Source organism: Cyanistes caeruleus, chromosome 1 (genome assembly GCF_971803275.1).
Source record: "Cyanistes caeruleus chromosome 1, bCyaCae1.hap1.1, whole genome shotgun sequence".
NCBI classification, from domain to species: domain Eukaryota; kingdom Metazoa; phylum Chordata; class Aves; order Passeriformes; family Paridae; genus Cyanistes; species Cyanistes caeruleus.
The window spans coordinates 105,657,059-105,684,560 of NC_141701.1; the positions used below are offsets into that span (position 1 = coordinate 105,657,059).

The 27,502-nt window shown below is 40.9% G+C and overlaps 1 protein-coding gene across 1 annotated transcript in view; it reads left to right on the forward strand.

The window, feature by feature from the left end:
• Positions 1-27,502, forward strand: part of AOAH (acyloxyacyl hydrolase) — a 75,623-nt gene that overhangs the window by 25,789 nt on the left and 22,332 nt on the right. The window contains exons 6-16 of the mRNA XM_023919428.2: positions 2,114-2,173; positions 7,027-7,097; positions 8,400-8,460; positions 8,969-9,039; positions 9,526-9,574; positions 9,909-9,957; positions 11,073-11,167; positions 18,377-18,468; positions 20,386-20,468; positions 25,829-25,865; positions 26,968-27,042. Coding sequence (XP_023775196.2) covers positions 2,114-2,173; positions 7,027-7,097; positions 8,400-8,460; positions 8,969-9,039; positions 9,526-9,574; positions 9,909-9,957; positions 11,073-11,167; positions 18,377-18,468; positions 20,386-20,468; positions 25,829-25,865; positions 26,968-27,042 — 743 coding nt within the window. The remainder of the gene's footprint in view (positions 1-2,113; positions 2,174-7,026; positions 7,098-8,399; positions 8,461-8,968; positions 9,040-9,525; positions 9,575-9,908; positions 9,958-11,072; positions 11,168-18,376; positions 18,469-20,385; positions 20,469-25,828; positions 25,866-26,967; positions 27,043-27,502) is intronic.

The following is a 27,502-nucleotide window of genomic DNA, read 5'->3' on the forward strand; positions in this document are numbered from 1 at the left end:
ACAAATTAAGTCTGCTTTAATATTCTAATCTGGCATGCCGCTGTTCAGTAAGGTGCCATCACATGAGGGACATTTTCTTTTTTTTTTTCCAAATGCTGTAATAATAGCACTTGCTGAAGCATCCCTATTTTCCCCCTTGCTGAGTTCCTGTAGCTCTGTCCAGATAAATATAAACTTGTGCTGACTTTACCTCGGAGCCCTCAGACCCAGTTGATGTTAGGTTGGCAGTAATGTCCTTAGGCTGGGCTGCAGGAGGGACTGATAGCAGGTCATTTTCAGACAGAACAGTTTGTTCCCACTAACAATTTTGAGCAGAAACCAGGTGATAACATGTTTTTTGTAGTCTGGATTTTTTTTTTTTCCATTTGAAACATTTTCAAAAAAAATTGGTTTTTATCTCCTTTTTTATTTTAAGGTTGGGTTTTTTTTTGCCAATTCTCAAAGCCTACAGAACATAAGTAGTTATTCCTGCTGAAGGAGACCAAACAGGCAGTGCTTTCAGCCTTCCTCATACTGATTGCTGAGGGGGAAGGGCAGAGGCCACCACTCAGTTACTTCCTCACAGATATGGCTGTTTTCAAAGGTGGCCTAAATAAATGCAGTACAACATATGGGAATTGTCATCACTGAGATACAAGAATATTGTCCCAAATTGAAAATGGAGCAGCAGGGGGGAGCACACTGGTGTTACCTTGACCTTGCCAGAAATCCTCTGACTGTCTCTTCTTTAGGTTTTTTTTTCCTAAGTTGGAGTTCTGAGAACATCCTTTCTTATGAGCTGATATGGCTGAACTTAGAAAGTGCTGTTCATCAGAGCTGTTAAACAGTTGTTCAATATTTTGGATGGCATGGGTGTATTTGGGGCATCTCCTCACCTCCATGACTGGGAAGAGTCCTTGTGGCAGGAGAAGCAGTGTGATCTTTCCGTGCTGTGCCACAAGACAAATTTCTTAAGGCCAGGTCAACGCTTAACAGCACGGTGCAGAAACAGCCCCCACTTATTGCCCATGCCTCAGCGTTTCTTCAGGCAGCACCCAGAGCTGCAAAAGATGTAATTGTTGAGGTTTTTGCAACAGCAGAGCCTTGAGAAAAGCTTGGAGAGCAGGGCTGTGGCACTGTTTGGCAGCTCCTGGCCATGGCAAGCAGCCATCAGGTGCATTTGACCACAGCCTGGCTGCACCACATGTGGCACAACTGCCAGCAGAGCTGCTCCTTGGCTGGCACTCACACTCATGGATGGTGTCTCTTGCACAAAATTTCCTCTGCTCCTTCAAAGAGCTTGTGTGCAAAGGGATTTCAGGAATTATTTGTGTATCACCAGTAGCTGACTTATTGGTAACCCATGGCCTTATGATGCCTCTTCAAGACTTTTTCTTGGAATGGTTCTCCTACTCTTCTATAAGTAAACCTTTCTTTCAATAAGTAAAACTACATTGTGGAGGTATCCCAAAATGTCTCTTGAACACAAGCTGGCATGGACCCAATAGAAAATCTATCTTGCCCCTGTCATCAAGAACTTGCTCTCCAGGCCAGGCATTTCCAGAATAAAAAGTTAACCTTCCTGGATCCTAAGCAGGGGATTTTCCTTCCAATCTCTGTTCCCTGCTTTGTACATTCCTGCATGCCATGTTCCCCTGCTGGGATGAACCTCAGCTGACTATAGCCCTTATCCATGCAAGAGCAAATGTTTCCTCTGTGCCATTCCACAGCGAGTCAGACTGACATTAGATGAGTAACACTCCTTTAGCCTTCTAATGGATGAGTTTTCCTTCAGGAAGAGTCGCTAGAGAAGTATGTCCTCTGCAGCTCGCACAGTGCAGTCAGGATATGAATTTCAGCTCTTCAGCTGATCTGGACTTTTCCTTGGGAAATAAATGATGCCCTGGAGCAAAATAAATGAACTCTTGCAACTGGAGTTTCATAGAAGGTGACTGGATAATTGATTGTTAGTCCAATAAAAAGTAACTGATGAGGAGTTTGTGGGCTCATACATCATTTCTGTGCTGTGACTGATATTAAAAGAGGAAAAAAAATGGTAGGAAATGGGGAGAAAAGTTGGTAGGATACTGTGAGGCTGATCTGGTTGTTTTTCACTTTGTTCTCGCTCTCTTAGGTGGGACTGAGTGTTGCCATAAGAAAAGCAAAAAGAATTATGAAGACTTCCAAGGACCTGGTAAGAAATCGATGGCATTAGGGTGTTTTAGTCTGTACTGGAATTTTATCTGGAGTGAGTCCTTGTTTGTTTTGTCTGACTGTGAATCCTCCTGATTAGCATTGAATTGAATGCTGACTCACTCCTAATTGATACAGGATCTGCTCTATCAAGTGGCACTGGAAGAAAGAGAGGGAGAAATAAAGAGAAAATACAAAAGTATGGGGAGAGCATAAAAAAAAAAAAAAAATTGTGGAAAATGCAGCTACTTTGTAAGTGGGTGCCTCATGAGCTGACCCACTGTCTCAGGGCAGAACAACTGTGCTTTGGGGCTGCATGAAACGCAAACAATGGCCTGAATGCAAATTCTGCTATTTTTCCTGTATTTGTGAAATGCTACCTTTGCCTCTAAAATTTGAAAAATGGGATTTGAAATCCTTCTGCTACCAACAGTTTTCAGATTTGTAGAGGATCTCTAAAGGGTAGCAGAGAAGGGTAGCAGCTTTTATTCTGCTAGGTTCACTTAGGTGAGTCAGTTCAGCCCTGGAGTTTGCTTCCAGTTGTCTTCAGGCCCTTAAATGCACAGGAAATGCTTTAACTATTTGTGAAGAAATTATTGATATTGCTTATTCCTGAATCCTTACTGCGATGCTACTCACAAAAGTGAAAATTGAGGTGCCTAATTAGCCTGTGGGCAATTGCCAAATTGCCAAGCCAGAGAAATAAATAAAGCACTGGAGAGATGGGCCTCAGCTCCCACAGAACAGCAACCAGCAGGATCTCTTACTCCTTTTCCTTCTTATTCAGTGCTGTGCTACTGATGGCCTGATATTTCCACTCAAATTACAGGAAATTTTTATTCTTCTTTCTCTGGAGCAAGTCCCCACATTGACACCTGTAACGAGATGCTCTGAGTCAAGCGGGTTCTCCCCGCGAGCTGGAGATGGGGAGCAGGCATGGGGCTGGAGAGGGACCCATATGGGGATGCTGCCCCTCAGGACACAATTCCTTTGCTTCCTTGCATGCACTACACCCTTGGCATATTGGGCTGAGTCCCTCACATGGCCAGCCACGTCTTGGGCTGGGCATGGCACATGCTTTCAGGCTGTCCTGGGTAGGGTGGCATGGCATCAGTCTTTGGGTGCAATAGGCTCTCCTATTTTGCCTTTACTCTCCCGTATCCTCAAAACTGCTCAATGCCCTGATACCTCTCTCAATCTCCATTGGCCCTTGGCCCCCTCCTGATCCTAGCTGCTTATTTGGCAGCAGGAAGGACAAACAGACTGGAAGCAGAAAGGTCACAGTTGGGTTTCAATGTATTTCCGAACCTCCTGCACAGTGCAAGGTCAGCTCAAATTAAACCACGTATCGTATACTTGCTCAGGCCTCTCCTGCAGTTATCCCTAGTGTGCTTCCTGTAATGACCCTGGCTGAAACTTATTTTCAACCTGGAAAATAGAAAATAACATTTCTAGAGGCATTGCTTCAGCTTGCAGTTTCCCACTCATCCAGACTGAAGTTATTTTCAGATCCAGAAAAACAATGCAGTAAGAAACACAAAGGAGAATCTCAAGGAAGAAGCACAGTGTAAATCATGCTTGCATAAGCCATGTACCCATCTCAGAGCAGCAGCATGTGATGTAATATTAAGGAAATCACCTGCCCAGTCTCAAGGCTGCCAAATTATGATCTGTTACCTGCACAGGCAGATACACTTTAGTGAGAGCTCTCACTGCCAGCGGAAAAAATTACCTGTCTTTGTGTGGGTGAGGAACCAGAAACACCCCAGCTGTGGTTGGCCATCCCTGCATCCACATCAAAGAAGAAAGAAAAACACTGATCTGGCCTCTTTCATGCTTTGGCTCATTCTAGACCAAAACACCAAATTAGATCTGTTAGTTCTTCCCATATCTGCTCTTTTGGTTGCTTTTGCTGCATTGTATGTTTGTTTGCAAGAAGTTCTTGCAAGTTAACTGCTCCCATCTTGGCATGGCAGCTATGTGTGACTGTGCACAAAAAAAGAGATGTGATGATGGCTGCTGTAATGAGAATGGGAGATCCATCTGGAACCCAGGATTTCACATTTACTTGGAATTTCTTAAGATCATTTTGAATTTGGGAAAAAGAAAAGGTATTCAGCAGATGTTGAGATGCAGTGAAAGTGGCCACAACTCCAAAAAATTCTAATAAATGTCTCTGTTCATTAAAAAGAGTGAGCCATCTGTAAGGCACTGGCTTAAAACAAACACCAACAAGCATTTAGGGCTCATTGTTATTCTTTTTAGTAAAGCCAATTAAAATAATTACAGAAATGTCATTAGGGAATGTTAACAGGCAATGAATAGGATATTAGTGTTATCAATCACTGTGAATACCTCTAGCATTAACTTTTCTTGTGGGTGGAGAAGATACTAAGGGGCATTTTTGAGCAATAGCAACGAAAGAATGGTGATTAGAGTTCTGTCATTTAATGAGAGCAGGCATCATTTGTACAATCCTGTCGTGACTACGAGGTCCCTGCAAGTCACAGTCTGGCAGTGGGGCAAATGGGAAGCCATGGAAGGAGCCCAAAGCAAACTGACAGGCAGAGGACATAAGCTGATCTCCTGCCCACCCACTCGTGTTACACAGGGGCAAGTAGTCCGTCTTCTGTCAACAACTCATGCTGCAATTATAGCCTGTCTCTGCTGGGAAGGACCCAACAGTTCCCACAAAGATTCCCTCTTTTTTTTATACCTGTATTCCTTACCTTTTGAAAGTAGCCCAAGAAACCCTCAAAGAGCAGATGAGCCACTCTCCTGCATGATGCCAAGCAGAGCTGAAGCATTACCTCCAGATCTCATGTCCCACCTGCTGTGGGAATAAAAAGGCTGTGGAGCCAGAGGCTGCTGGGCTTGGGAATGCTGCTGCAGCTGGTCCTCAGCAACACCCACAGCATTGCCAGGTCTTCATCATGCATCCACCCCCACCAAAGTCGGGCAGTTTTTGGGACTGCAGAATAACCTTCCTTTGAAACCAATGGAGAGCAAGTCAGCAAGAATTTTCAAAAGACTAGCTGAGAAAAAGGCAGGAAAGGTTTTATTCTGTTTACAGCAAAGGGTAAACTTTTAGCGCAGTGAGCAGAATAACCTGTGAGCAGAATAAAAGGAGGGTTTATTTATGTATTTATCTTTTGCAAGCCCTGTAGTTTGTCTTTCTGGTGCAGTTTTGGCTCCAGGTGCCTTAACTTCAAAAGCTCTGCATATTGTGACTTAGGCTGAAGTGAAAAGCTGACAGCTCAGATGAAGACCCTGCAAATCTCAGCCTGATGGAAGGCTTAAAGAGTCTCTGATGCTTCTGCTGGCAGGATTAGTCCTACATGAAAGAGGGGGAAAGTGATTTTCCTCTTTCCAGGAAGTGTTGGGTTAGCAAATCTCTTTGAGAAAACTGGCATCCTTGTCTGTGCACCTCTCATGCTCTCTTCCCACCTGACCATACACACAGAGCCATGCTGCAGGACACAGCCCTAAGACAGCCAATAGCTTGAATACAGAGGTGCAGAGGGATGGGGAAGTGCAGAGGGCAACTGGAGGTGCAGCAGTGGGGCCAGGCTGGCCTTTCAGCCTAAGGAAAGGTCCCACCTCCTGGCTGCTTTTGGCTTTTTCTCCACAATTCTTCTGTGGTTGTGTTCTGGTTTCTCCTTTCACTCCACCAGTACCTCCTCCCCTTCCAAGCTAGTGTGACTAAAACTTTTTTCATTTGAGTGTGAGTTAATTGGTGGCTTTTTTTCTCAGGTTTCTTGTCTCCCTTATAGTCCTTTTTGGGGTTATAGACCCACATGGTATGTAACATCCTCCCATTGGCCTCTCCTGAGCTGTATCTGAGCTCCTGTTTCACACTGGGCATGGGTTGTAATATCACTAGGTTGAGGGCTACCTTAACTCTTTTTTTTCTGTGTATATGAAGTATGTAACATGAGGTCCAAGGACAGAGATTTCAAGTGCCATGTCTGTATAAATGATTACCCTTCTTTGCATAATGTTATGAGAATGCCCATCTGCTCCATATTTACATGGTAAATGTAGCCTCAGTGAATACAGAGAATTAGGCTGTGCACCAATTAGCCCTCTGCATTTAGAGACCACTTGAGCACACAGTGTTTCAAGACCAACTGAACTTACAGTGAAGCCACACGAGCAGCATGTTTGTGGGATTAATTGGCCATGCAGCACAATTCATCAGAAAGGTCTCTTTCAGCTTCTGAAGCTTCCTGGCTACCTGGAATATCAACTGGATTGGCCCAAGGTTATGGGCTACTAATGTTGAAGGAGTTTTTCTAGCAGCAGCTGTCTTTTACATGTTACAGGTTTGGCCAAGATAAAATCTAGATTTCCAGGTAAAAATCTCATTTAAAAAAATCAAGAAGTATTCCATGCACACCCCAGATCCTCTCGTTTCTCCTCTTCTTGGAGTCATCCCTGGCCTTTGGGATGTAGAAACCAGACTCATGGCACCAAGAGTGTGGCTTTCACTAGTTTTGCACTGTGTCAGGTGCCATCATCTTTACCAAACATGAGAACAGTGGTTTTTACAAAGAATAATAAAAAATAATTGCTTTCATGAGAGAAGATAGAGAGAAGACCAGAACTTTTTCTTTCTTTTTTGAGGAAAGGTCTTTGAAAGCAAGAACAGTCGGTTTGTAAAATGCTCAGCCTTAATCCTTGACTGCTGTGTCAGGTCTAAACCCTCTGGCATGTAGCATCCTGGAATTTTTGAATGTTTCTAGGCTGAAAATACATGGTTTAGCTCTGTAATTTACTGACACTTAATATCCCAAACTGCACCACCTCTGTGAACTAATGCATCCATCTACTTTTATTTTTCTTCCTCTCCAGAAAAGCTCCATGGGGTTCTCAAGTGTATGTGCATTTCCACTTCTGGCTAACCTGTGTGAGAAGATTAAATAGTATGTATACATTTTCAGTCCTTAACCAGAAACAGAACATGGTAAATTTGCTTCTTTCAAAAGTCATCCTTAGCTAACAGAGCTTCCCATACTTTACTTATGTTGGTTTCCTTTATAAAACCATTATCTAGGTAGTACAGAAGGAGCTTGCACAAGAGTTCAGGTAAGTAATGTTCTTCACAGGGATCCTTGGGGTTGTTTTAGTGTTTAAACCATTTGCTCATTTTTAGCACATCCCAGAGCTCAAATATGTGACATACTCACAGATGTGACATCTCCAAGAGGAAGCTACCTTTCTCCTGAGATTTTCTGACCCCAAAAAATTTCTTCATTTCATTTGTTCACCCAGTTGTGGTGCCCATGTCTCAGTCCAGGAAGGCCACCAGCACCTTCATAACTCTGTGAGAAACGTGAATTTAATGTCAGTTGTGAAGCATAGAACAATCCCAAGGTGTTTAAGAAAGTCAGGTGGATGGCATCCAGGAAAAACAACTCATGACAGTGCTGGCTTTGAGTCAGTTTCTAAGAAAAGCCAAGGACATGAGCTGGGCAATTAGTTGTAAAGCATATTTGTCAATGTACTCCAATGACTTGGAGGAATACTCGAGCAGGTCTAAGAATAAATCAGGATTAACAGCTGTATATTTGACTGATTCAACTGCCAAGACTAACTTTACTCACCTGTTTCTGCTCATTTAATTGAAATTGCAAATATCAGAGGTTTGTTTGGAATGGGTTGATTGACACGAAAAATCTTTGCAAGTGTCTTTTGAACTGTTAGTCAGGACACATAAGCTGAGTTTGAGCCCTGTGAGCTCAGAGAGTGGAAATGGGAATGAAATTGGAAATCATATGTTGGATTGCAGGGGCTCAACTCAGCTTTTCTGATCCCTCCCTCATGCACTCTCTCTCTCACCTTCTTTGGTTTTTTAATTTCCTCTTTCTGTAGCTAAAAAAAAAAAACAAACACCCAAAACCAAACCTACCAAACAAAACCCCAACCTTTTACCGCAGATTTGTTGTCCTGGTTTGTTTTAGAGAGTGCAGGTTTGACATTGAAGCCATACAGGAATCCACCAGCCTCACCTCCCGAGCTCAGTCAGCGGATATTGAAATAAAGAATTTGCTCTTTTGGGCAGTTTCACTTTGCTGAAGCACAAGAACAGAGCCACAACAGAATACAGAGCAGTGAATATCATGCCAGTCATTATCTGTTCTGTACACTTCACTGTGATTTTTACTTTCTTAATAGATTCCTTTCCATATGTTAACACTATGGGTTTTGTTTTTGTTTTTTTACAGTGTTCTAAGAAATAAACTGCCTTTTGAAGATTTTGATGGAGATAAATTTAGTACTTTCCCAGTAAGCAAAGCCTTTCCTTTGGTACAGTAATCCCTTGATAATGAGGATGTCTCTGGGATTCCTCCTACTTTCTGCAAAGCCTTATCCATTCATGTGAAAATAGGTATAGGAATAAAATGAATGGAAGGGTTTTTTGTCATAAAATGCTGGGTTTTTTTCCTGGATGAAAAAGCAATCATTCATGTGTGCCACCTGGGGAAATGCACACATAAAACTGTGCTCCCTGCAGAAGCAAATTGCTCTGCTGCTGAGTGGTTGTTTACTGAATTAATAAGAGGTGAAGTAAAGTCATATTAAACAAGAAAAATAAATTGCCAGCTTGTCTTATTTCTGCACCAAAGCATGCTAGGTGTCACTTATTAAAGCTTAGCAAAGGGACTCTGGAATACAACCTGTTTACCAGGTTTTATTCCTACACCTTGAGTTAGATTCTCATTTTAGATATTTTAAATTAAAAGTGCATGAGTAATAATGGCTGTCCTATCTGCGTGTTTCTCCCGGCCTTTAGACATTGAGGGGCTATCACTGGCGAGGCAGAGACTGCGACGACAAAAACACAACCGTGTACCCTGGCAGGCGGTAAAGATTTTAATTATTTTAAAGGCTTCTTCTTATTAATTGTGGCTTTGAGCTCCAGATTTTGTTTTGACCATACTCTTAGACAGCACATCACTGCTTGTTGCTTGATTTCACTGTGAGGGAGACAAGAGGGGGTGATCAAGACCGGGGATGGGACTCATTTGCAGGGGTGGTACACACATTTCTTTCCTTTCTCTGAAGCAGCTGCAGATAAAATTGGTTAGGCAGACCAGAGGTGCCACTGACTAAAAGGATAAGTTTTATTCAGCAACTTCCAGTATTAACTTTAATTTAATATAGCATTTTGCGTTTGCATTTTGCGACAAAAAATTTGCCCCTCCTAGATCCAAAGGGGGGAAAAACCCTACCCTTCCATGCAGAAATGAATTTCTAATTCCTTTTTAATCTTGGTGAAAAGTGGCACTGGGGACCTGATTTCCCAATTTTTTTGGTGACATTGCTTATCCTTCTGTGTCTCCATTTTAGTCCTGATAATTGGGATGCAAAAAGTGACTCTAACTGCAATGGCATATGGGTAAGTAAATGATATTGTGCCTTCCCGATTGCTGCTTCTCTTTTGTCCTCTTTAGTCTTTGATTCAGTTTACAAATGTTTCTTTCTTATTTATTATGGTTTTATTAGCTGATATTAAGTTTGTTTATTGATGCTTATGGTTGTTTAAATTATAGCTTAGATGATTAATTTAAATGTACATATACTTACTGAAATAATGCAATGGAAAACATCATTATTATGAGGCAGTGCCTCCTGCAGGCAAACATTCAAAAACAGCTAAATTCTCAGCCTCTCGTTTTGCACTGCCATTCTTCAGGTGCTAGATAGCACATACCCTTTCTCTTCTCCAACAGGGTGTGGATCCAAAAGATGGAATTCCCTATGAGGAGAAATTCTGCAAAGGTAAATCATTAGAGTCAATACAAGAAACCATGTGTCTCAATTTTATAAATATTTCAGTATTTGCACATTCACTAGGCAAGGGAAAGACAACAGGCTTTATAACATCATGAAAAAAAAGCGAAATTATTGATTTTTTTTTAATCTTGAGGATGGGTAAAGATGAAACTTGAAAAACACAGGCTGCTGGTAATTTCCTGTTAAATGTCAGCTCAGAAATGAAGCTGAATACATAGACCAGGGACAGCAGCAAGCTGAGATGGCACCTCTGCATCTTCTCTGGTGCCTGAAGTCTAACCCAGACTAATGTCTTTGAGATTTAGGGAAGCAGCTTAACATTTGCATTTGTCCAGTTTTACCTCTTGCCATAAAAAGATACTTTTTTTTTTCCAGAGAAGGCCTTAAAGGGGTGAAGTGATGGCATCAGCTGATCTGCCTGACAGTGATGTGGGTGGGTGCCTGTGTGTCCACCTTGCACAAGTAAAAACCTCACAAAGCAGCAGTGACTGCAGCTGCCACTCACCTCACCTTACACTGAAATCAGTATCCTGGGGATGAACCATTGCCTGGCAAGACTCCTCAACATTTTTAGATGAAAGGCTAATCTACAAATGTTAAGCGACATTAATTATAAACCAGACAGATTGCTCTAGCAGAAATACTCATGAGTAGCACATCCACCACCCAGTTCTGTTATAAGGAGCTTTGAGCAATTTTCTGAGTAATCCGATTTCCCTAAATGTTTAAGTACTTTTTAATGCATAATCTATGAATAGTAAAAATAAACACTGTCTGCACAGCAGAACCTCTGCTGAAATAACACACAATTTGAACACAACCAGGATTCTTTTCCTATTAGCAAGACCTCCCCCTGTTTTTCATGCCCAGTCCCCAGCTGTTTCTCTAGGGTTGCTGGCAAATGCCTGTTAGATGGTTTCTGCTGCAGATGGAGTGAAAATCCTATTGCAGCGTCTGAACATTGAAGCCACGTGAAGAGTGGTGTAGTCAGTCACCCTGTGACTCCATCAGCTGCTACTGCTGTTCCTCTTTGAGCACTCTCCAAGCTCGGTCTCGGTTTGCTCTTCCTGCCCATGTGACTAACAAAATGCATCCATCAGGTGCAGACTCAAAAGGGGTCGTGCTCTTGGGAGACTCGGCCGGCGCGCACTTCCACATCCCTCCCGAGTGGATGACCGTCACGCAGATGTCAGCGGTGAGCAGTCACATTCAGCTCCCCAAAAACCACTCATTGCCGCTTGCTTTCTCTGCTGTGCTGACAAGGTTGCCAAGGGGAAACAAGTGCAAAATGCTTCACTGCACTGGAATTTGTAGTTATGGTCTCACGTGTATCAGTCCCCTCCCGCATCTGCTCCTATGAAGATAAAAAAGCACAGCCCTGTGCTACCGCCGCTCCTCCGACATCTGTGCAATTGGGTCAGGGAAGAGTTTGGCTGCAGTGTCCTGGTGCCGTGCCAGAGACACAAACCAGGACATCTGGCTTTCCACGCACGTGCCTGCGGCTCAAGGAGAGCCGTGCTGTCTGTGGGATCAGACCTTCCATTAGCAGGCTGGTTGGGATGGCTCCTTGCTGGGAGAGCGCTTGCAGAAGTGACCCCGCTGACAGCTGGGGAATTTCTGCTTTAGGAATCTGGCTTTGAAATGACGTGCCCTGGATTGTTTTGCCTCATCCTGTGGCATATGTGAAATAGGTTCACAACTCCAGTGTCCTGTTTTTGAGCATTGTTGAAAAAATGTATTCGCAGGTGTTTGTGGATCATCCAAGTATTTATAATAGATTTGTCCTTAAGGGAAAAGTTCCTGTGACCATAAAATATCACTGCCACACTGATGCCTATCCTTGGGTGGCATTTGCTATTTTCAAAAAGCAGCAAAATGCACCTGGTTGTGAACTGTACTGAGACTGTTGCAGTTCACTGGCATATAATGAAATAATTGAGAGGAAAAGATCATTCCAGAAAACTGCAATTATGGGATGGAGATAAATGCACATAAATTATATGTTCCTGACCTTCACTGTTGTCTCCTGTCCTGGAGTGCTGTCAGTCCCTAGCCAGGGAGGACTGTACCTTGTCCTTCTCTGCACAAGGGTCTGTTGCACAGGAGTGAGCAGATAGATCATCACTGCCCACCTTTCCTGATGAAAACCTTCTACTCATCCACTGGTATCTGTAGAATAAGGTTGCAGAATTTTCTGGAGAGCAATTCTTTTTCCAGACTGTTAGTGGTTGCAGTGCTGTGGAAGGTCTGGAACTTTCATGGGGTTTTTTCCACTTTTGCTCCCGGAGCTGATTTAAATGTTGCAGATTAGCCATTGTTTTTCTTTGTTAAATGCTTATGAGCAACAATTAGATGAATGACACTGATGACAGAGCTGATGAGGAACATAATAAATTAGCACTAACGATAATTGAGATTATCTAATAAAGATGATCATAATACTGATGGTGAAGATGGTTCTGACAGTAACACTGGTAGTAAAGCCATGTAGGCAAGGCCAGTTTTAGACTATGTCAGCATTTTATTATCACTGTAATGAAGATTTAGAAAGAATTTCTTTTGCTTGAAGCTTGCTGAGCCATCAACTGAATGGGTCAAGGTTTGCTAATAGCATGCCAAGGCACAAGCTTCAAGGTTGGGAGCTGGAATGCAGATTACAAAAGTGAGTTTTGGAGGCTCTTTGTTACTGTGATGAGTGACAGCAGTGCAGTGTAGAGCAGCTTGCATGGGTAGGTAACTAACTCTATGTTAAGCCTAAAAAATATTTGTGAGGTCTGGGATAGGAAACAGCCAGGTTTTTCTAGAACAATTTCCAAGCTTTCCTACCAACCTGACAAAACTACCTCTGCTAAATATTAATGCAGACATACAGAGATCTCAGTTGTATAAAAACTATTATCTGTGATTAAAATCTAGCAAAAGTGAAAAGTTATTTAATTTGGAGCTCACCATGAGCGCAAAAGTCGTCACCTGAGCACAAAAGTGCTAGAAATACCATTTATGAACTAATTCAGACTTTACCACTGCCTCTTCCTTTTTCTTGTCCTCTGAGTCTTGCTTTCTCTGTGGAGAATGTCAACAGCAGCAATTTAACAGCCTTGGGGTTCTGAAGGTGCAATACTGTTGTCTCTTGTGTTGTATTAAATGCCACTGGCAAATATCCTTCATCTCTAGGCTTAATTAACAAATTAACTGGCTTCAGTGATTTCTCAGTGCAAGGCTTCCCTCAAGGAGAATTTTGAAGCACATCCAGGGATGGCTTTTTGACCAGAGAGAATGCAGAAAGTCTGTGTCCTAATCTTACAGGAAACATCTTTAATCTGGGACCACAGCAAGAATTTGAAGTTAGGCCTTGGAAAGGAGAGGTTATGGCATCAGCTTTGTGTACCTGCTGTTCCCTTGTGTTGTCTAACTCAAGGCACTTTGTCTTTGATTCTGCCAAAATGTCTTTTATAAGACACATAAAAATATTAGTTTCTCAAATTATTTTATCCACAGTCAATACTAGAGTAAGTTCAAAGCTTTAATTTCCATTTCAATGGAATCTCAAACCTCTACATGGAATTTCAAATAGCACTTCCTTGCCCTTGCCCTGTCCAGATCATATGTACAGGAAAAAGCTGTGTGCCTGTTAATTCAGATTTATTCAGTGTATTATTTTATTACTTTAATATTTTTCTATATTTTTACTTATTTATTTCATTTGCTTTCTATATTTCACATATTTCTTATTCATGTTTATCCTTTTACAGGTTTACACATACAAGTGTAAAGTAAAATTTACACATACAAGTATAAAGTAAAATTTGCACTTGGTAAAGATTCAGTGGGCCCATCTGCTGATCAGCACTACATTAGTGGCAGCTGTTAATTCCAGTTTTAAAGCTAATTAGGTGCAGAAATAATTTTTTGGGAGAGATGCTGAGTATTTCATTAAGAGGCTCTGCCTCTTAATGAAATGGTTGTTTTTTGATTTTGCTGCACATAGTCTGCCTTGCAGAGGAGAGGCTATGATGAGTAAGGAAAGAAAGAGAATGTGAATGAGAAATTCACTCAGGATGTTGTTTGGGTAGCTGGATATTCAACATGGGGGTGACAAGATGGGTATTTAGGATGAACAGCTTTGGAATTCATATGTCCATGCCATTGACTTGAAGAGCATTGTTGGGAAGATGCTATACACTGGATTTTGGGTTTCTTGGTCTAATTAGGAACTTACTGCCCTCTTAGCTTTGCCCTGTAAGGGTCATAACCCCCAGTGTAATCTGGTGCAGGGGGACATGCTTATTTATAAGATGCTCTGTTATGCATCTCATGTTGCATGGGATGCATCAAGTTGCATCATTTGCTTTTCCCATATCAAGTCCTCTGGCATGCTAAATATCAGAGAGGGCACTCTTGTTTTCCAGTGCTATTTCCAGAACCCTTACTTATGAGCCAGTCACACATACAGTTAGCATCCCTCTCAGAGTAAGTTCTTCCCACAAAGAGCCCATGGAGACATTACTTGGTGTGGAAAATACCCATTATGAGTAATGGGTAAGAAAGATAAGAAACACCTTTGAAAACTGCAGCTCAAGCATGCTATTTCTACAGTTGAAACAAACAATCAAACAAACAAACCAAGCAACAAAAAAACCACCACACTTTCCTATAAAGGGGCAGTCACAGGTACCTTACACAAAGAGAATTGTACATCTCTAAGAAGGGGTTGAGTCAACTTTATTTTGGCTTTCTGGTTATCAATAGCTCTTGGGTTTGCCAGACTTTTCTTTTAAGGGTTTCAGCAAGAATTGAGCTGAATGTTCAATCCTTTAACCTGAAAATTTGGATGCTAAAAATGAAGTGTAATGCAGTAGACATGCACTTTATAAGGTTTAGCAAAGCAGAAGAAGTATTGAGGGTTTTTTGAGGTAGAGGGTTTTTTGCAGAAAGCTTATATTGAAAACACTGGTATGTCTAGCGATGGATATTGTGCTCCTGCTGCTCTGTCCATCTGCTTACAATTGAATTCCAAATAGCTACTAATTACAGCATTTTTCTGTTGTATGTCTGGAATAGAAGCAACTTCCATATCTTATTTTAGAGACATTTTTATTTTGAGGTAAAAACGCTATATTTATAAATGTGATGGAAATAATACCCTTTCTAGAAAGATGCAATTTAAAACTGTTGGATCTCTATTTTGTTGCTGAATAAAGAGAAAAATAAATCTTACATTTATCCATAGTGCAGCAGATACATAGTTGCCCACAAACTCGAGGGGTTATCAGGTATCACTGAAGTAACTGTTTCATATTATTTATTTCCTATTAGCAGAATTCATCGTTTCCTTAAATGTGGATTCGGGATGTCCTGAACACTTATCCCACTCACTTCTTTTTTGCACCACTAGGAAAAAACACGAGTTTGATGTGTGAAATTCTTTTTAAAAACATTAGCTAGCATTCCTCTAGATCCAGTGACATGCAGGCACATTTCTCTAATCTAGTATTGTCATGAGTAAGATATTGCATTTTGTGGGAAATAAAGTAATATTTTTTTCAATTTCAAACCTCTGTCCCTTGCAGCTTTACAGATCAGAAATGCAATTCGTGCTTTTAGAAAAGATAGGTTGTGTTTTTCTCAAGAGCTTAAGGTTTGCTTATTTGTATACACAGAATAATAAAGTTGTCTGTGGTATTTAGTACTCTCACCAGGATCTGAACAGCATTAAAATAATTTTAAAAGGAAACACCCATTTTTCCTTCAAATTAAGGTACACCTCAATGATTTCAGATTTTCCAGGATTGACATTTCTAAAGGCTTGTATGAATGTTAGGTTTCCAGTGCCCTTTTGTATTCTGATTTTGCAAATCTCCTGCCACAGCAACCCTGAACCTTAAGCACAGCTTGACATGTGTGTGTTCAGCACCAGCCATGGCTTTGGCTGCCACGTGCTTCAAGGTAGGAGAAGGTAGCTCCATCTAGGAGAGGAGGATGTTCACTGAAATGAGACCCCTCTAAAGCATTTGAGGCTAAAATATGGCATTTGAAGCTAGGCTGGAATAATTTTCTACTGATTCTCTGCTAAAATCTGGCACGTGGGCTGAAGTAGGTTTCTCAGCCAGAATAGTCTAGGGAATGGTATTTAAACAAGGCTGTGCTCAAGAGAGTTTTATGCTAAAAGTCAACACAGTTGCACCTCTAGAGTGGGACACATTTGCATCTGAGACTAAGCAACACAGTCTGCTAGGCTGTACTTTCCAAGCTACATCAATGCAGAGTTTAAGGTTCAGCACTCTTCTGAATTTTCCATTAACTACTCATCTTCACCCTTTGGACCTGAAATATCTTCAAAAGTCTGGCCCTTAAGTGCTTTGCTGGAACAGTGTCAATGCTAAATGTATACACAGTTTTCAAATTCAACTATAATTTTGGGCTCAAATGTTCCTCTTCAAATCAATTTGCAGCTCAATTAGGTTCTGGAAAATTAATATTTAAGCCAAGTTTTAGGGGGAAAAAAACTCAAACAGTTAAAAATTACTGGTACTTGTCCAATGAAGATATTGTTTTGGAGTGTCAAAGGGAAATAATGAGAGAATTGTTCATAAAATGATTTGTTTAAAAAGTATTAAATCATTCTTTTCTCTTTTATACTTTAATATAAGTGTCACTTATAAGAGATCATATCTGCAGGGTTTTTCCTATGCTAGGTGACTGTTTCTTTCACCTCTAATGCAAACCTGAGAGGAGGAAAATACTGCAAATGGCCAAGCTATGCTGTATCCCTCCACTTCTGCTCATAGCTGTGCCCTTGGATTAAGTGCCTGCTTGCACACAAAACTAACAGATTTGAAGGCAAATTTGATGCTTCCCTGCAGCCCTAAAAAATGAATATTGTTTTTTTATATGTATGTACACATACACACAAGGACACATATATGTATGTGTGTGAGAAAGAGAGAGAGAGAACGACTAAAGATAATTAAGACAGGCCCCTTTTCACCTTGGTAACTAATGTAGTGTAAGCGGGTCAAATGTGCTGTTGCATGCTTTAAACTGGCATCTGCTGTGCATTAGACTGCTCAGAGCATGGCTTCAGGATTTCCTGTCCCCTACAACCCCCCCTTTACTTGCCTTTTATCCCTTTTCCCTGCATCTCCCTCCATCCTCTTACAGTCAAAACCCTTATAGTCAACCCATATCCTCAAGTATAGCTCCCATTCACCTAAATAATAATTTTCTGGGAATTAGAACTTGGTGGGGAGCACAAAAATTTAGCTCTGTTCCAGCTCTACTCACAGTTACTCTGACCCTCCTGGATAAAGAATTACCCACCTGCTTGTTGTTTATAGCAGGGAGGTCTTAAGGAAACCCCAGAATTGCTTGAAGAGAAAATGAAGCTAATAAATTATATGGATTAAACCAGGCTGTAGGTTCTCTGATTTTATGTTTTGACCTTCTTTTGGTTATTACCTTTTTCATCAGCAGTTTTTCCTCTTTATGAGCACACTGGATTTATACATTTGTCTTTGCAAGCATACCCCAGACTAGGAGAAGCTGGAAATTTACTCCACATTCTGTCCTTCTGAGGCGGCACAATTTATCAAGGCTATTTTCCTAACCTTTCATGTTTTTTGAGACATTCAGAAAACAAAATAGAAATGAACAGGGCACTGTTTTTCAAATGTGCAACATGACTTGCATCTGTAGAGAGGCTTTCACAGGGGCAGTTGCTGTAAAAAAGCATTAGGGACTAATATCAGCAAAACAGAGAAGGGTAAAGGATGCATGTATTTGCACAGGAAGGTGATGTCAGATGATGTGTTCTTCTCCCTTGTCCCTGCCATGTTCAGAGGCCTTTCTGACTTTGTTGCTTTAGTGCTGAAAATCCCCAAAATTTCGTGAGGACCAGGCAGAGTTTCTCAGGGGACAGGATGTTCTCAGCTCATCCTGCTGCAGAGGGCAGGGGAGCTTTGAGAGAATTTGACATTATGCCTTTGCCATATTCCCTGGGGACATCACACTATCATCTCTTCCCGTGCCCAAGGCTGACACACCTTTGGGCAGGACAGAAGCTGGAGAAATCCGCTGCTGCCTTGGGGGTCTGCACCTGCAGTACCTGCTCATGTAAGGAGGAGTTTTAGACTCTTCCAGGAGGAGTTTTGGACTCTTTCAGGAAAAAAGGGTGCTAAGACCTGCAATTCAGATATCTCCTCTGCTTTTTCTTCCTCTGTCTCTTCATATTCCTGTCTTATAAAAGCCATCTTTTAAAGTATATGTATACATAATTAGCACTACTAGCAGTAGTTACAATTGCTGCTGTCTGGCTAACGCTCCTGCTAAGAGGTGTCCAAATTTGCTAAGAGGATTTTGTGTCTGTGAGGGTGAAACTGGTTTGATTTAAAAATTTCTCTTTCAGAAATCATTTGCTAATCTCCCCATGGCTTTCAGTGATGAGCTTGACTGGCCCCAGTTCTCAGAGATCACTGGATTTCTGAATTCCACCATTGGGTAAGCAAACAGACAGGGTGGCCAACTCCTAGCAAGTCTCCAGGTCTCTCAGAGCACAGCAAGGAAAAAAAACCAAAGTAGTGCTTGAAAGGAAAGAGAAAAATACTATTCAGCTCTGCATCTGCTCTTTCTAAAACAAAGATCAACCCTGGATCTAGGTTTTTAAAATATATTTTAAATATATAAGCAAGTCATCCCGAAATTCAGGGTAGGTTTTAGAACTGGTCAAACTGCCATTTAGGAGGAGAAAAACCTCAAAGAAATAAAAGATAAACTAGTTTTTTACAAAATTCAGGGGAAGGAGAGCACTGCTGAAAGTAACAAAAATCAGCTTTTCTCTTTTCTTTTGGTTTTGGGGTTTTTTTTAACCTTCCTCTCTTACTCGAGTTGCTGCTGAAACAGTGAAATATAGGGTATCCCCATGATTATTTCATAGGGTTCCCTACTGGGGGGAAATCTTTCTTCTCCCCCTCCCACATATTTTTTATTTTTTTTTTTTAACCACATTTAGAGGGAAATGGCAAAAGGAGAATTTGAAAGAATCTGTGACCCAATTTGCTGTGTTAGTTTGGCTCATGTGGATGGGTAAGATTGCAGGGATAGAGGAAAAAAAGTAAGTCTCTGCCAGAAGGGAAGGGAAAAAAAAAGTCCAAACACAAAACACCTTGAAATGCCTGCAGTTTTAACTGTGAAGTTAAAGAAAAAAAAATAAATCTTTTTATTAATCCTTTCTCTGGCCAGCATTAAGAGACCTTTGAATCCTGAAGGAGCTGTAGGATACAACATCAACCAGTGCCTGGTCTGAGTTTCAGATTTATTTTTTTTTTATATTTAGGATAGGAATACATCTGAATGCCAAACCAAGCATGGGTCAAGCCTGAAGAAGCTTTCTAACCAGCAGAATTTAAAAGCTGGCAGAATAACTTTTTTTTCTAGGAAAAATATCTGTTGCGCCATATACTCGGACTTTTTGTTTCTTTTTTGCTCCCTGAGCAAAATCCAGGCTCTCAGCCTCAGCTACATTCACACAGTATCTGCTTTAAGGCAGTTTACTACTTGGCAAGCCAACAGGAGAAATCTATGCAGCCTTCTCCATCAGAGCCATAGCAAAACTGACATTTAAAAGTCTGTCAGAATGCCCAGCCTCCCAGTACACAGCACTTGTCTGGGCTCCAGAGAATCTGAAGCTCACAAGTGATCTGAGCTTAGAACGGCCCCTGAAGTTGTCAGTGATAAGTCTTGGTCCAGTGTTCAGTTTTTAATCTCTTCCACTCCTGAAAGACAACAAAAACCAAACAAACAATTGCAGCCCAGATAGAAATGACCATGTACTCATGGCTGGGAGCTTGGTCTTCTCATCACCCTTTGGGCTTTCATCCTTTTCATTTGTTTTGGGGTTTTTTTCATTTTTCTCAGCAGTACAAAAATAAAAGATAGAACTTATAACAGTCATAACCTGTTTTCAGATTAATCTGTCCAAGATTTATGATGTTGGGAAATTATTGCTCTGCCAATATTTCTTCTCTTTTACTTGCTGTTCCATAACAACCAATTGAAAAGTCAATCTGTGAACAACCAACAAAATTGTTTTGATAAATAATGTATATCAAAAAGGTTTTTAAACACCTTATCTGCAAGACCAGGATAAAAGCATTGTTCCTGGATGGAACAATGTCAGAGAAACTCTTTATCAATTTATAGTTTCTGAGCAGATATCTTTTCTTTATTTTAGGCCACCCTGTTCAAGATTAAAAAGATTTATGACCACAAAAAAAGAGAGATGGTGAAATAGAGATTTATATATAACTGGGGTACTGAGTTTTTCAGAGACAAGAACATACTTCATTTTTAATATCAGCTGTATTTTCATCATTATCATATGACTTTAGTAGTTTGCATTTTCTCAATTTATTTCAGAGGGTGGACAGACTCTCTGTATCTACGTTTACGCAAGAGAAATCGCTGTAATCACAGAGACTTGCAGAACATTTCCCAAAATGGTATGTTAACTTTTTAAAACTATTATTATTATTATTATTATTATAATTATTACTATTATTTTTTTGTTTTGTTATTTTAACATCACTAGTGCTGACAATTGATGCTGCAATAATGAGCATCTGTCACGAACAAAGAGAAGCCCCTTCTTAGTTGTTTGCATTTCTTACAGAAAAATAAAAAACTGCAGTTACTTAACTCAGAACTTATTTAACCCAGTGGTGCTGCCATCTTAATGTGCTCTCAGAACCGATTTTTTACAAGTAATCAAAGACATAAACAAAGCTTGACACTGAGCAGACAAAGATCAAAACTTAACACCGTTGTGTTTTTATTATTTTTGGGGGCTGGTACACATCATCTTTCTATTAAAAAAAAAAAATATATATATATATATATATAATATGCATATAAATATGTAGCAGACCTGATCTACCAAGAACTAAGGAAAGTATCTTGTATGCTACTCCAGTGTGCAGTGAAGAAGAGGAAGATTAATACCAGAAATAAGAAGTGGGTAGAGAAGCAGCTAAGCAGGGAAGAGCAGTGGGTTTGAGAGTGAAGCCCTGTCCCTCCTGCATCTCTCCTGAGGCTGATGCTGCTTAGCATTTGGAGACCAAGACTAAAGCACATGCTTGATGGCTTCTGTGAATGATGCTAAATTGCAAAGTGTTAACCATCCTGGAGTGGGACACATCCTTACACAGGAATAATTTAAATGAGCTTGGGAACAGCAGTGGCAGGAATTGAAGCAAATACCAATGTACAAAACATGCATGACAGAAGTAATGATAAGACTTCTCTATAAACTTGTTACCCATCAGCCAGAGGTGGTGGAGCCTTTGGGGTGCAAAGAAAAATTCCAAGAAACCATCAGAAGTGCAGGGTAGCAGAGGAAAGATAATAAGAAGGTTGCAAGATGTATCATGCATGGCATTTTCTCTAGAGACAGGGAGACAGTCCTTCCTCCCACAAGCCCTGATAAAACCTCAGATTTTGGTCCCATTTATCTAGGGAGGACTGACCTTGACAGGGACACAGGGCAATGCTTTTGGGAGGATTAGGGCAATGGAGATTTCTGAAGGGATGATATGACATGCTGACATTTGAGAAAAGCATTAATTAAAAGGCATTACCATTTTGAATTTCTTTGAGGCATAAACGCCACAGAGAGTGAAGAATGGTTTAAACTTAAAGATAGTTCTGGTACAAGAACACAGGTTTTCATTTAATTAATCTTAGCTCTGTTTAGAGAGAAAATTAAAAAGAAAACAAAACACTTGCTATCAAGGAGTGAAAACCTTAAACCAAAGGAATGAAGGCAAACAAGAAATCCTGAGCTGACAGAGGGGTGGTGTGAAGGGGTGGCAGTAGTCTTCCTTATAAATTGAGCTTTATGATGTTAGCTTTTGTGTCTTGGATTAGCTGATGTCCCTAACAGCAGGTTTAAAAGACACTTGATTATGCTGTGATTATGCCTTTTTGTTTCTATTGTATTTAATTAATTTTCATGCTTCAGAAAACTGGCTGCAGAAGCTTGGGAAAATTTATTTTCCTCGGGTAGATAATTTAGCTATATGGGATGTTCTTCCTTTCCAGCAGATGATTCATGCTGGCTACAAATGAGGAGCCCTGCTGCCTCTAGAACTACTTAGAAACTTATTAAATGGTTGGAATTTCCTGAAAAAAAATTTGGATCAGAAAGGATCTGCCCCAGCCCTCCACCTCCAACAGACACATATAAATATCTCTAAGGCAGGTGCCAAGAGGACATTGCTGGAGTCTTTTTGGTGGTGCCCAGCAACAGGATGAGGAGCAATGGCAGTAAGATAAAATATAAGAAGTTTCAGCTCACCATGAGGAAGAACTTCTTTCCATTGAGGGTGGCAGAGCACTGGATCAGGCTGCCCAGGGAGTTCATGGAGTCTCCCTCTCTGGAGCCATTCCAACCCCAGCTGGATGTGCTCCTGTGTCACCTGCTCTAGGTGACCCTGCCTTGGCAGAGGGGTTGGACCAGGTGATCTCCAGAAGTCCCTTTAAACCCTAGAAATTCTGTGATTCCACGAGTCTGTGATCTTACCAGGCAGAAGAGGTTGCACAGACAGGTATCATGATGCGGGGATCACTTCCAGGCTCAGGTGGGCATTTGCACCTTCAAAATTGCATTCTGGTGCCAGCACCAAAGACACCAGCAACGCCTCTCATATGTCTTCCTCCTTCCTGTGGTACACATGGGGCTCCTGAGGCTTTGAGTCTTCTGTGAAAATGTTTTATAACATCTTTGGTGTCATCAGTCAGGTGCTTCTGACTTCCTTGCCTGTAAGTTTCAGGGCACTAAAGTTGGTGGCTTCCATCATTGCATTGCCCCAGGTGGGCTTTCTGGTGAGGGAGAACTTTAAAAAGGGCCAAACTAGATGGTCAAGGATGACTAGGTGCTAATAGTTCTCATTTATATCCAGTTTGTATCAGTACCTAATACCCTAACTATCTTCTGCCCTTTTTACATTAATGTACTTCATGTGCTTCCTTTTCCCAATTCCCTTGTAGATTTTTTTATAATCTCTGTGTTCATGATTTGTTTTTCTCTCCACATATCCCCTTTCCACTTACACTACAGACACCTGCAGGATATAAAAAGAGGTGAGCCTGTGTCAGGGCAAAAGACTGCAGAAAATTAAGAAGTGAATTTAAAAAAGGGAAAAATTACCAGCGAGAGAAGAATTCAGGCTATCTTCTCTATATCATCACACTGACATTACATTATAAAGGTTCACTTTTATTGCCTCATTTGGAGTAATAGTTTCCCAGAATGGGAGGATTTTAAAAGCCACCCTCAGTGTCAATAAAGCAAACAGCTGGCCACCAGCCTGACCTAACCCCACCTGGGACAACTAAACCTTCCTCTGGAACATGTGTGCAAGGAAAGGATGCTGATCTGGTGGAGGAGATGTGCAGCCAAGGGCTAGAGCCTAGGGATGGCAAGCCAAGCCAGGCACCAAGAGCAATGTTCCTGTCCAGCTCCCCTACAAAAGCACCAGCACTGTGTCAGATTCAACACAGGGACATTCCACCACTGCTCTTCTCAGGACATGAATCTTCACTGGGGAGAAAGGCTTCCCCAGCCTCCATGCTAACAGCATTTCTGCCTTCCCTTTCTTAAGAAATCCCATTATCTTCTGGATGTGGTAGAACCTTCCTCACAACTGTAAGCAAACCTAACCTTGATTTCTCAACCAAAACTAAAAAAAAAAAACCAAAACACTGGTCTGAGAATACTTGGGAAGAAACAGAGAGAGAGAGGCAGGAAAGATCCAGGGGGAGATTCCATGACATTCAACAGTATAAGGGTAACTGTTCTACTTTGTCTCCTTTTCTCTCTCAAATGTTTTCATCACAGACTTCATCCTGTATCACAAAAGCTTCCTTGAAGACTCAATTTACCCATGAAAACTGTTTTCTAAAAATCCCATTAATTTCCTTGATGCTTTGATTTGTAGTTGTTCTAATGCTTTCCATAGGGCTGCTTATAACTACCCATGCTTGTGGAGGTAATACATACCCAAGAACAGCTTATTGCTTTTGTTGTAAATCCTTTTAATTTCTAGAGGTCCCACTAGTTTATTTATGCTCAAACTGCAGCCACAGTCCAGGGAGTCTTGAGACAGAATGGCTTAAACAGAGGGAGTTCAGCTCTAGCTGAAAGAAGGACTATTAAACAGAAAAAACCAAAATGTTAGTAGTTATGTTCCAAGCCATAGTTTCGAAGGTTTTTGTGGGGCTCTTGCCCTGCTGTGAAGAGCTTCTCAACAGAAGGGCTGGAATTCTGAATGGATCAGCAACCCCCAGGACAGAAGCAGCAGACTGATACATTTCATTTTTAGCTTGGAAAAACTGGATTATTTAAAACATAAAGGATGCCTTGATATATATGGTTGGCATCATTGTGAGTGACAATAACAAAGGCATCACTATCAAAATGCAAAGTGTATTGTTGCTACCTTAGGGGTTTATCTCTCAGATCTCTTCCCCCATACCAATCCAGCAGGGATTTAATGATGTTCTGTCCACAAGTTTCCCCTCAAGAGCTGCAGGGAGGACAGGATTTACTCCTCAAAGCAAGCCTCAGAAGCACAATGCAGAAAAGAGAAGAGAGAGAGACCAGGGAAGAGTTGAGCTGAGAATAGGAGAAGGATAATACAAGGGGAGAAGGAATGAAAAAAGAGAATAAAGTGAAAATACTGCTAAATAATAGCAAGTACTACCTGTAGGATCTGCTTCTCTGAAGTTTATGTTACTGTACATTGCCATGAGGTGAGTTTCTTGCAATCACAGACCTAGTCTCATCTTGACCAAAGCACAGAGTATTTTAGCTCCTCGTTTGCTATCCCTCTTGTGCTGCAGGTGATGGAGTTTGATTTGTGTGCTGGGGGTGGTTGGGATGAACATGCATAGCCTTTAAAGACCTGCTAATAAGTTTAATGCACTTAAATTACTAATTAAATTACTTAATTACTAAGTGGGAATGCTTTTCTCATTCAAAACATAAATGAAATATTACAGAGCTCACAGATGCTTTGGTGTAGCCAGCTCCTTTCCTCAAGGAGGAAATATTTTCATCCAACCCTTTGAGTGAATTGCGATTGAAATGTGGAGCCTCTTGAGAGGAGTAAAACAGGCCTAATACTACTTTTTCTAAGTCTGACACTCGTGGGGAGAGCAGTGCAGGAACCCAAATACTGGTGTCTACAGCTATTTAAGATGCTTTATGGTATCTTTTCTACCTCCAGCTGCCTCTCCAGAAGTGCACAATCTCTCATGCATCTTGTGATGTATCTGCGAGCCCTGCTGCAAGTGTCTTGGATACTCTGGGATGTCAAAAATGGCACTTGGTTCCTATGTTTAGGACCTGAACCAGTCCCAATGATAGCTGTGAGACACTTACTCTCACAGCTAAAGAGCGAGAACAGTTCCCTGTGCAATTTATAGGGAAAGTTAAAATAGATTGACTGTTGACAAGTCAGGTTGGCTGGTTTACAGGAGACTACTATGTTCAACAGATGGGAAGAAGCCGCCAGATCTAGATTAAAAAGCCAGATCCAAACAACCCTGCACTTAAAAGTATTTGATTTTCTACAGGCTGAAGTGTGCAATTCAGATAAGAAAGCAGCAGGTCCCTGGATATAGCTTTACTTCTTAGTGCCAACACCTAAAATGGTTACAGAGATGAACTGTTGCTCCATTTTTACTTTTAGTGCTTCTACATTCTTGGAAATGTGCAATGAAATTTGATTTTGCATTCATGGGGTTTTTGTCACTATAATAATGTTGTACTATTTCTCTTGTTCCCCCTGTGTGTGATCAGGTGGTTCTTCAGGAAACCTCCTGTCTTTAATAAAAAGGTGAGTGTTTAACGGGATTCAAGAGCTAACTGGAGGTACAGGAGCATTGATAAAGTTCTACCTCTTTGACAGAAACAAGCAAAGCACTGTAAGGATTATATTATCCATGAGTGTTCTGAAAAGCACAGCTTCCCTTGACCAGTGTGTTCTGAAGTGCTGGCTGTTTCTTCTCTAGTATAAACATTAATAAACAGAAGAAAAACTGAGTTTAAGTGTGATAGCACCATCTCCAGGGCCTTGAACTTGGCTCTGTTAAGGCAGCAAAGTATTTCCAGTGATTTTAGGGAAGAGATTAAACCTTTCCATAAATCTCTGTGTTGGGTCCCCTTAACTGCATGTAGCAAAGTAGATAGACATGGGCAGGACCACTGTCATTTCCATATGGGTATCACTGAACAGCTACTGGGTAGTAAGAGGTTGCAACTCTCCTTTTCAGATGAATTTGGGTGGGTTGTGGGTCAGCTGGGTTTGATTTAGTTTGCTTGACACTGATGTAGTTTGTGTCCTAAAGGATTTCTTCTTCTCTCCTCCAGAAAAAGTAGTAATGAAGCCTTGCCCTCTAGCACTGAGTTTCAAACCACATCCTGGTTTGTTCCTGAGTTCAATTCTACACGTAGATTTAGTTGCCAGCCACACCTAGTCTTCCTCTCCCATCTCTGATTAAAAAATTCCTATCTTGATTCATGTCTTTGCCCCAAAGTGAAACTATTTGATCTGGCTTCTGAATAATACAAAGAAAATGGAAATACAGCAGGAAAAACAGTGAAAAAGACAAGTCCATGAGCAGTGAAAGGGAGGAAAAGAACTTCATTTAAGACACTTTACTAAAATACAAAACTGGAGTGAAAAAAACAACTACCCAAACAAAACAAAACAAAACAAAAACAAAAACACCCCAACCCAAACACCAAAAAAAGCCCAAAAACCAAAAACCAAACAAACCTGAAAAAAACACCTCTCTCTAACATAGGAGCACAGTCATTTGAGTATTGGCCATATCCAACCGGGATACTTCCAAATGTGATCTCACACAAGCATGGTGTGTGATTCAGTCACTGAGAGTGTATTTTCCTGTTAATACAGCTCCATATTTATCTTTTAGTTTGGCCAGAAACCAGCTGCTGGACAATCCAGCCATAGTTATCTACGCTACAATTGGGAATGATGTCTGCAACGGGTAAGCTGTAAACTAAATTAACATTTATAGTAGCATCAATTTGACTTCTTTAGAGTACTGCTGACTGTCTGGACATTTGTGTCTCCCTGCTTTGTGCTTCTCCATGATGGCACTGTTCTTTGCTATGGGTCCTTCTTTCTAAATTTTCTGCTGAAAATACTTGTTGTCTCCTTACCTGTATTTTCATAGGCACCTACCAGTCCTCATTTGGAGCTTGAATTTTTTCTTTCTTTCTTCTATAAGCCAGTCATAAAATGACCAGTGGTATGTCTGAAGTAATTATTTCTAACTTAGCAGAGGAAATTAATAATAACAACAGGAGGGGAAAAAGACTGTTTAAAAACATGTATATCCATCTTATCCAGTGTGCCACCTCCTCTCAGGAGGGAGAACACGACTGGTTCATCATTTCTGAGGAACAACAACACAATCCCCTGTCAAGGTCCATTTTCACCCTGCC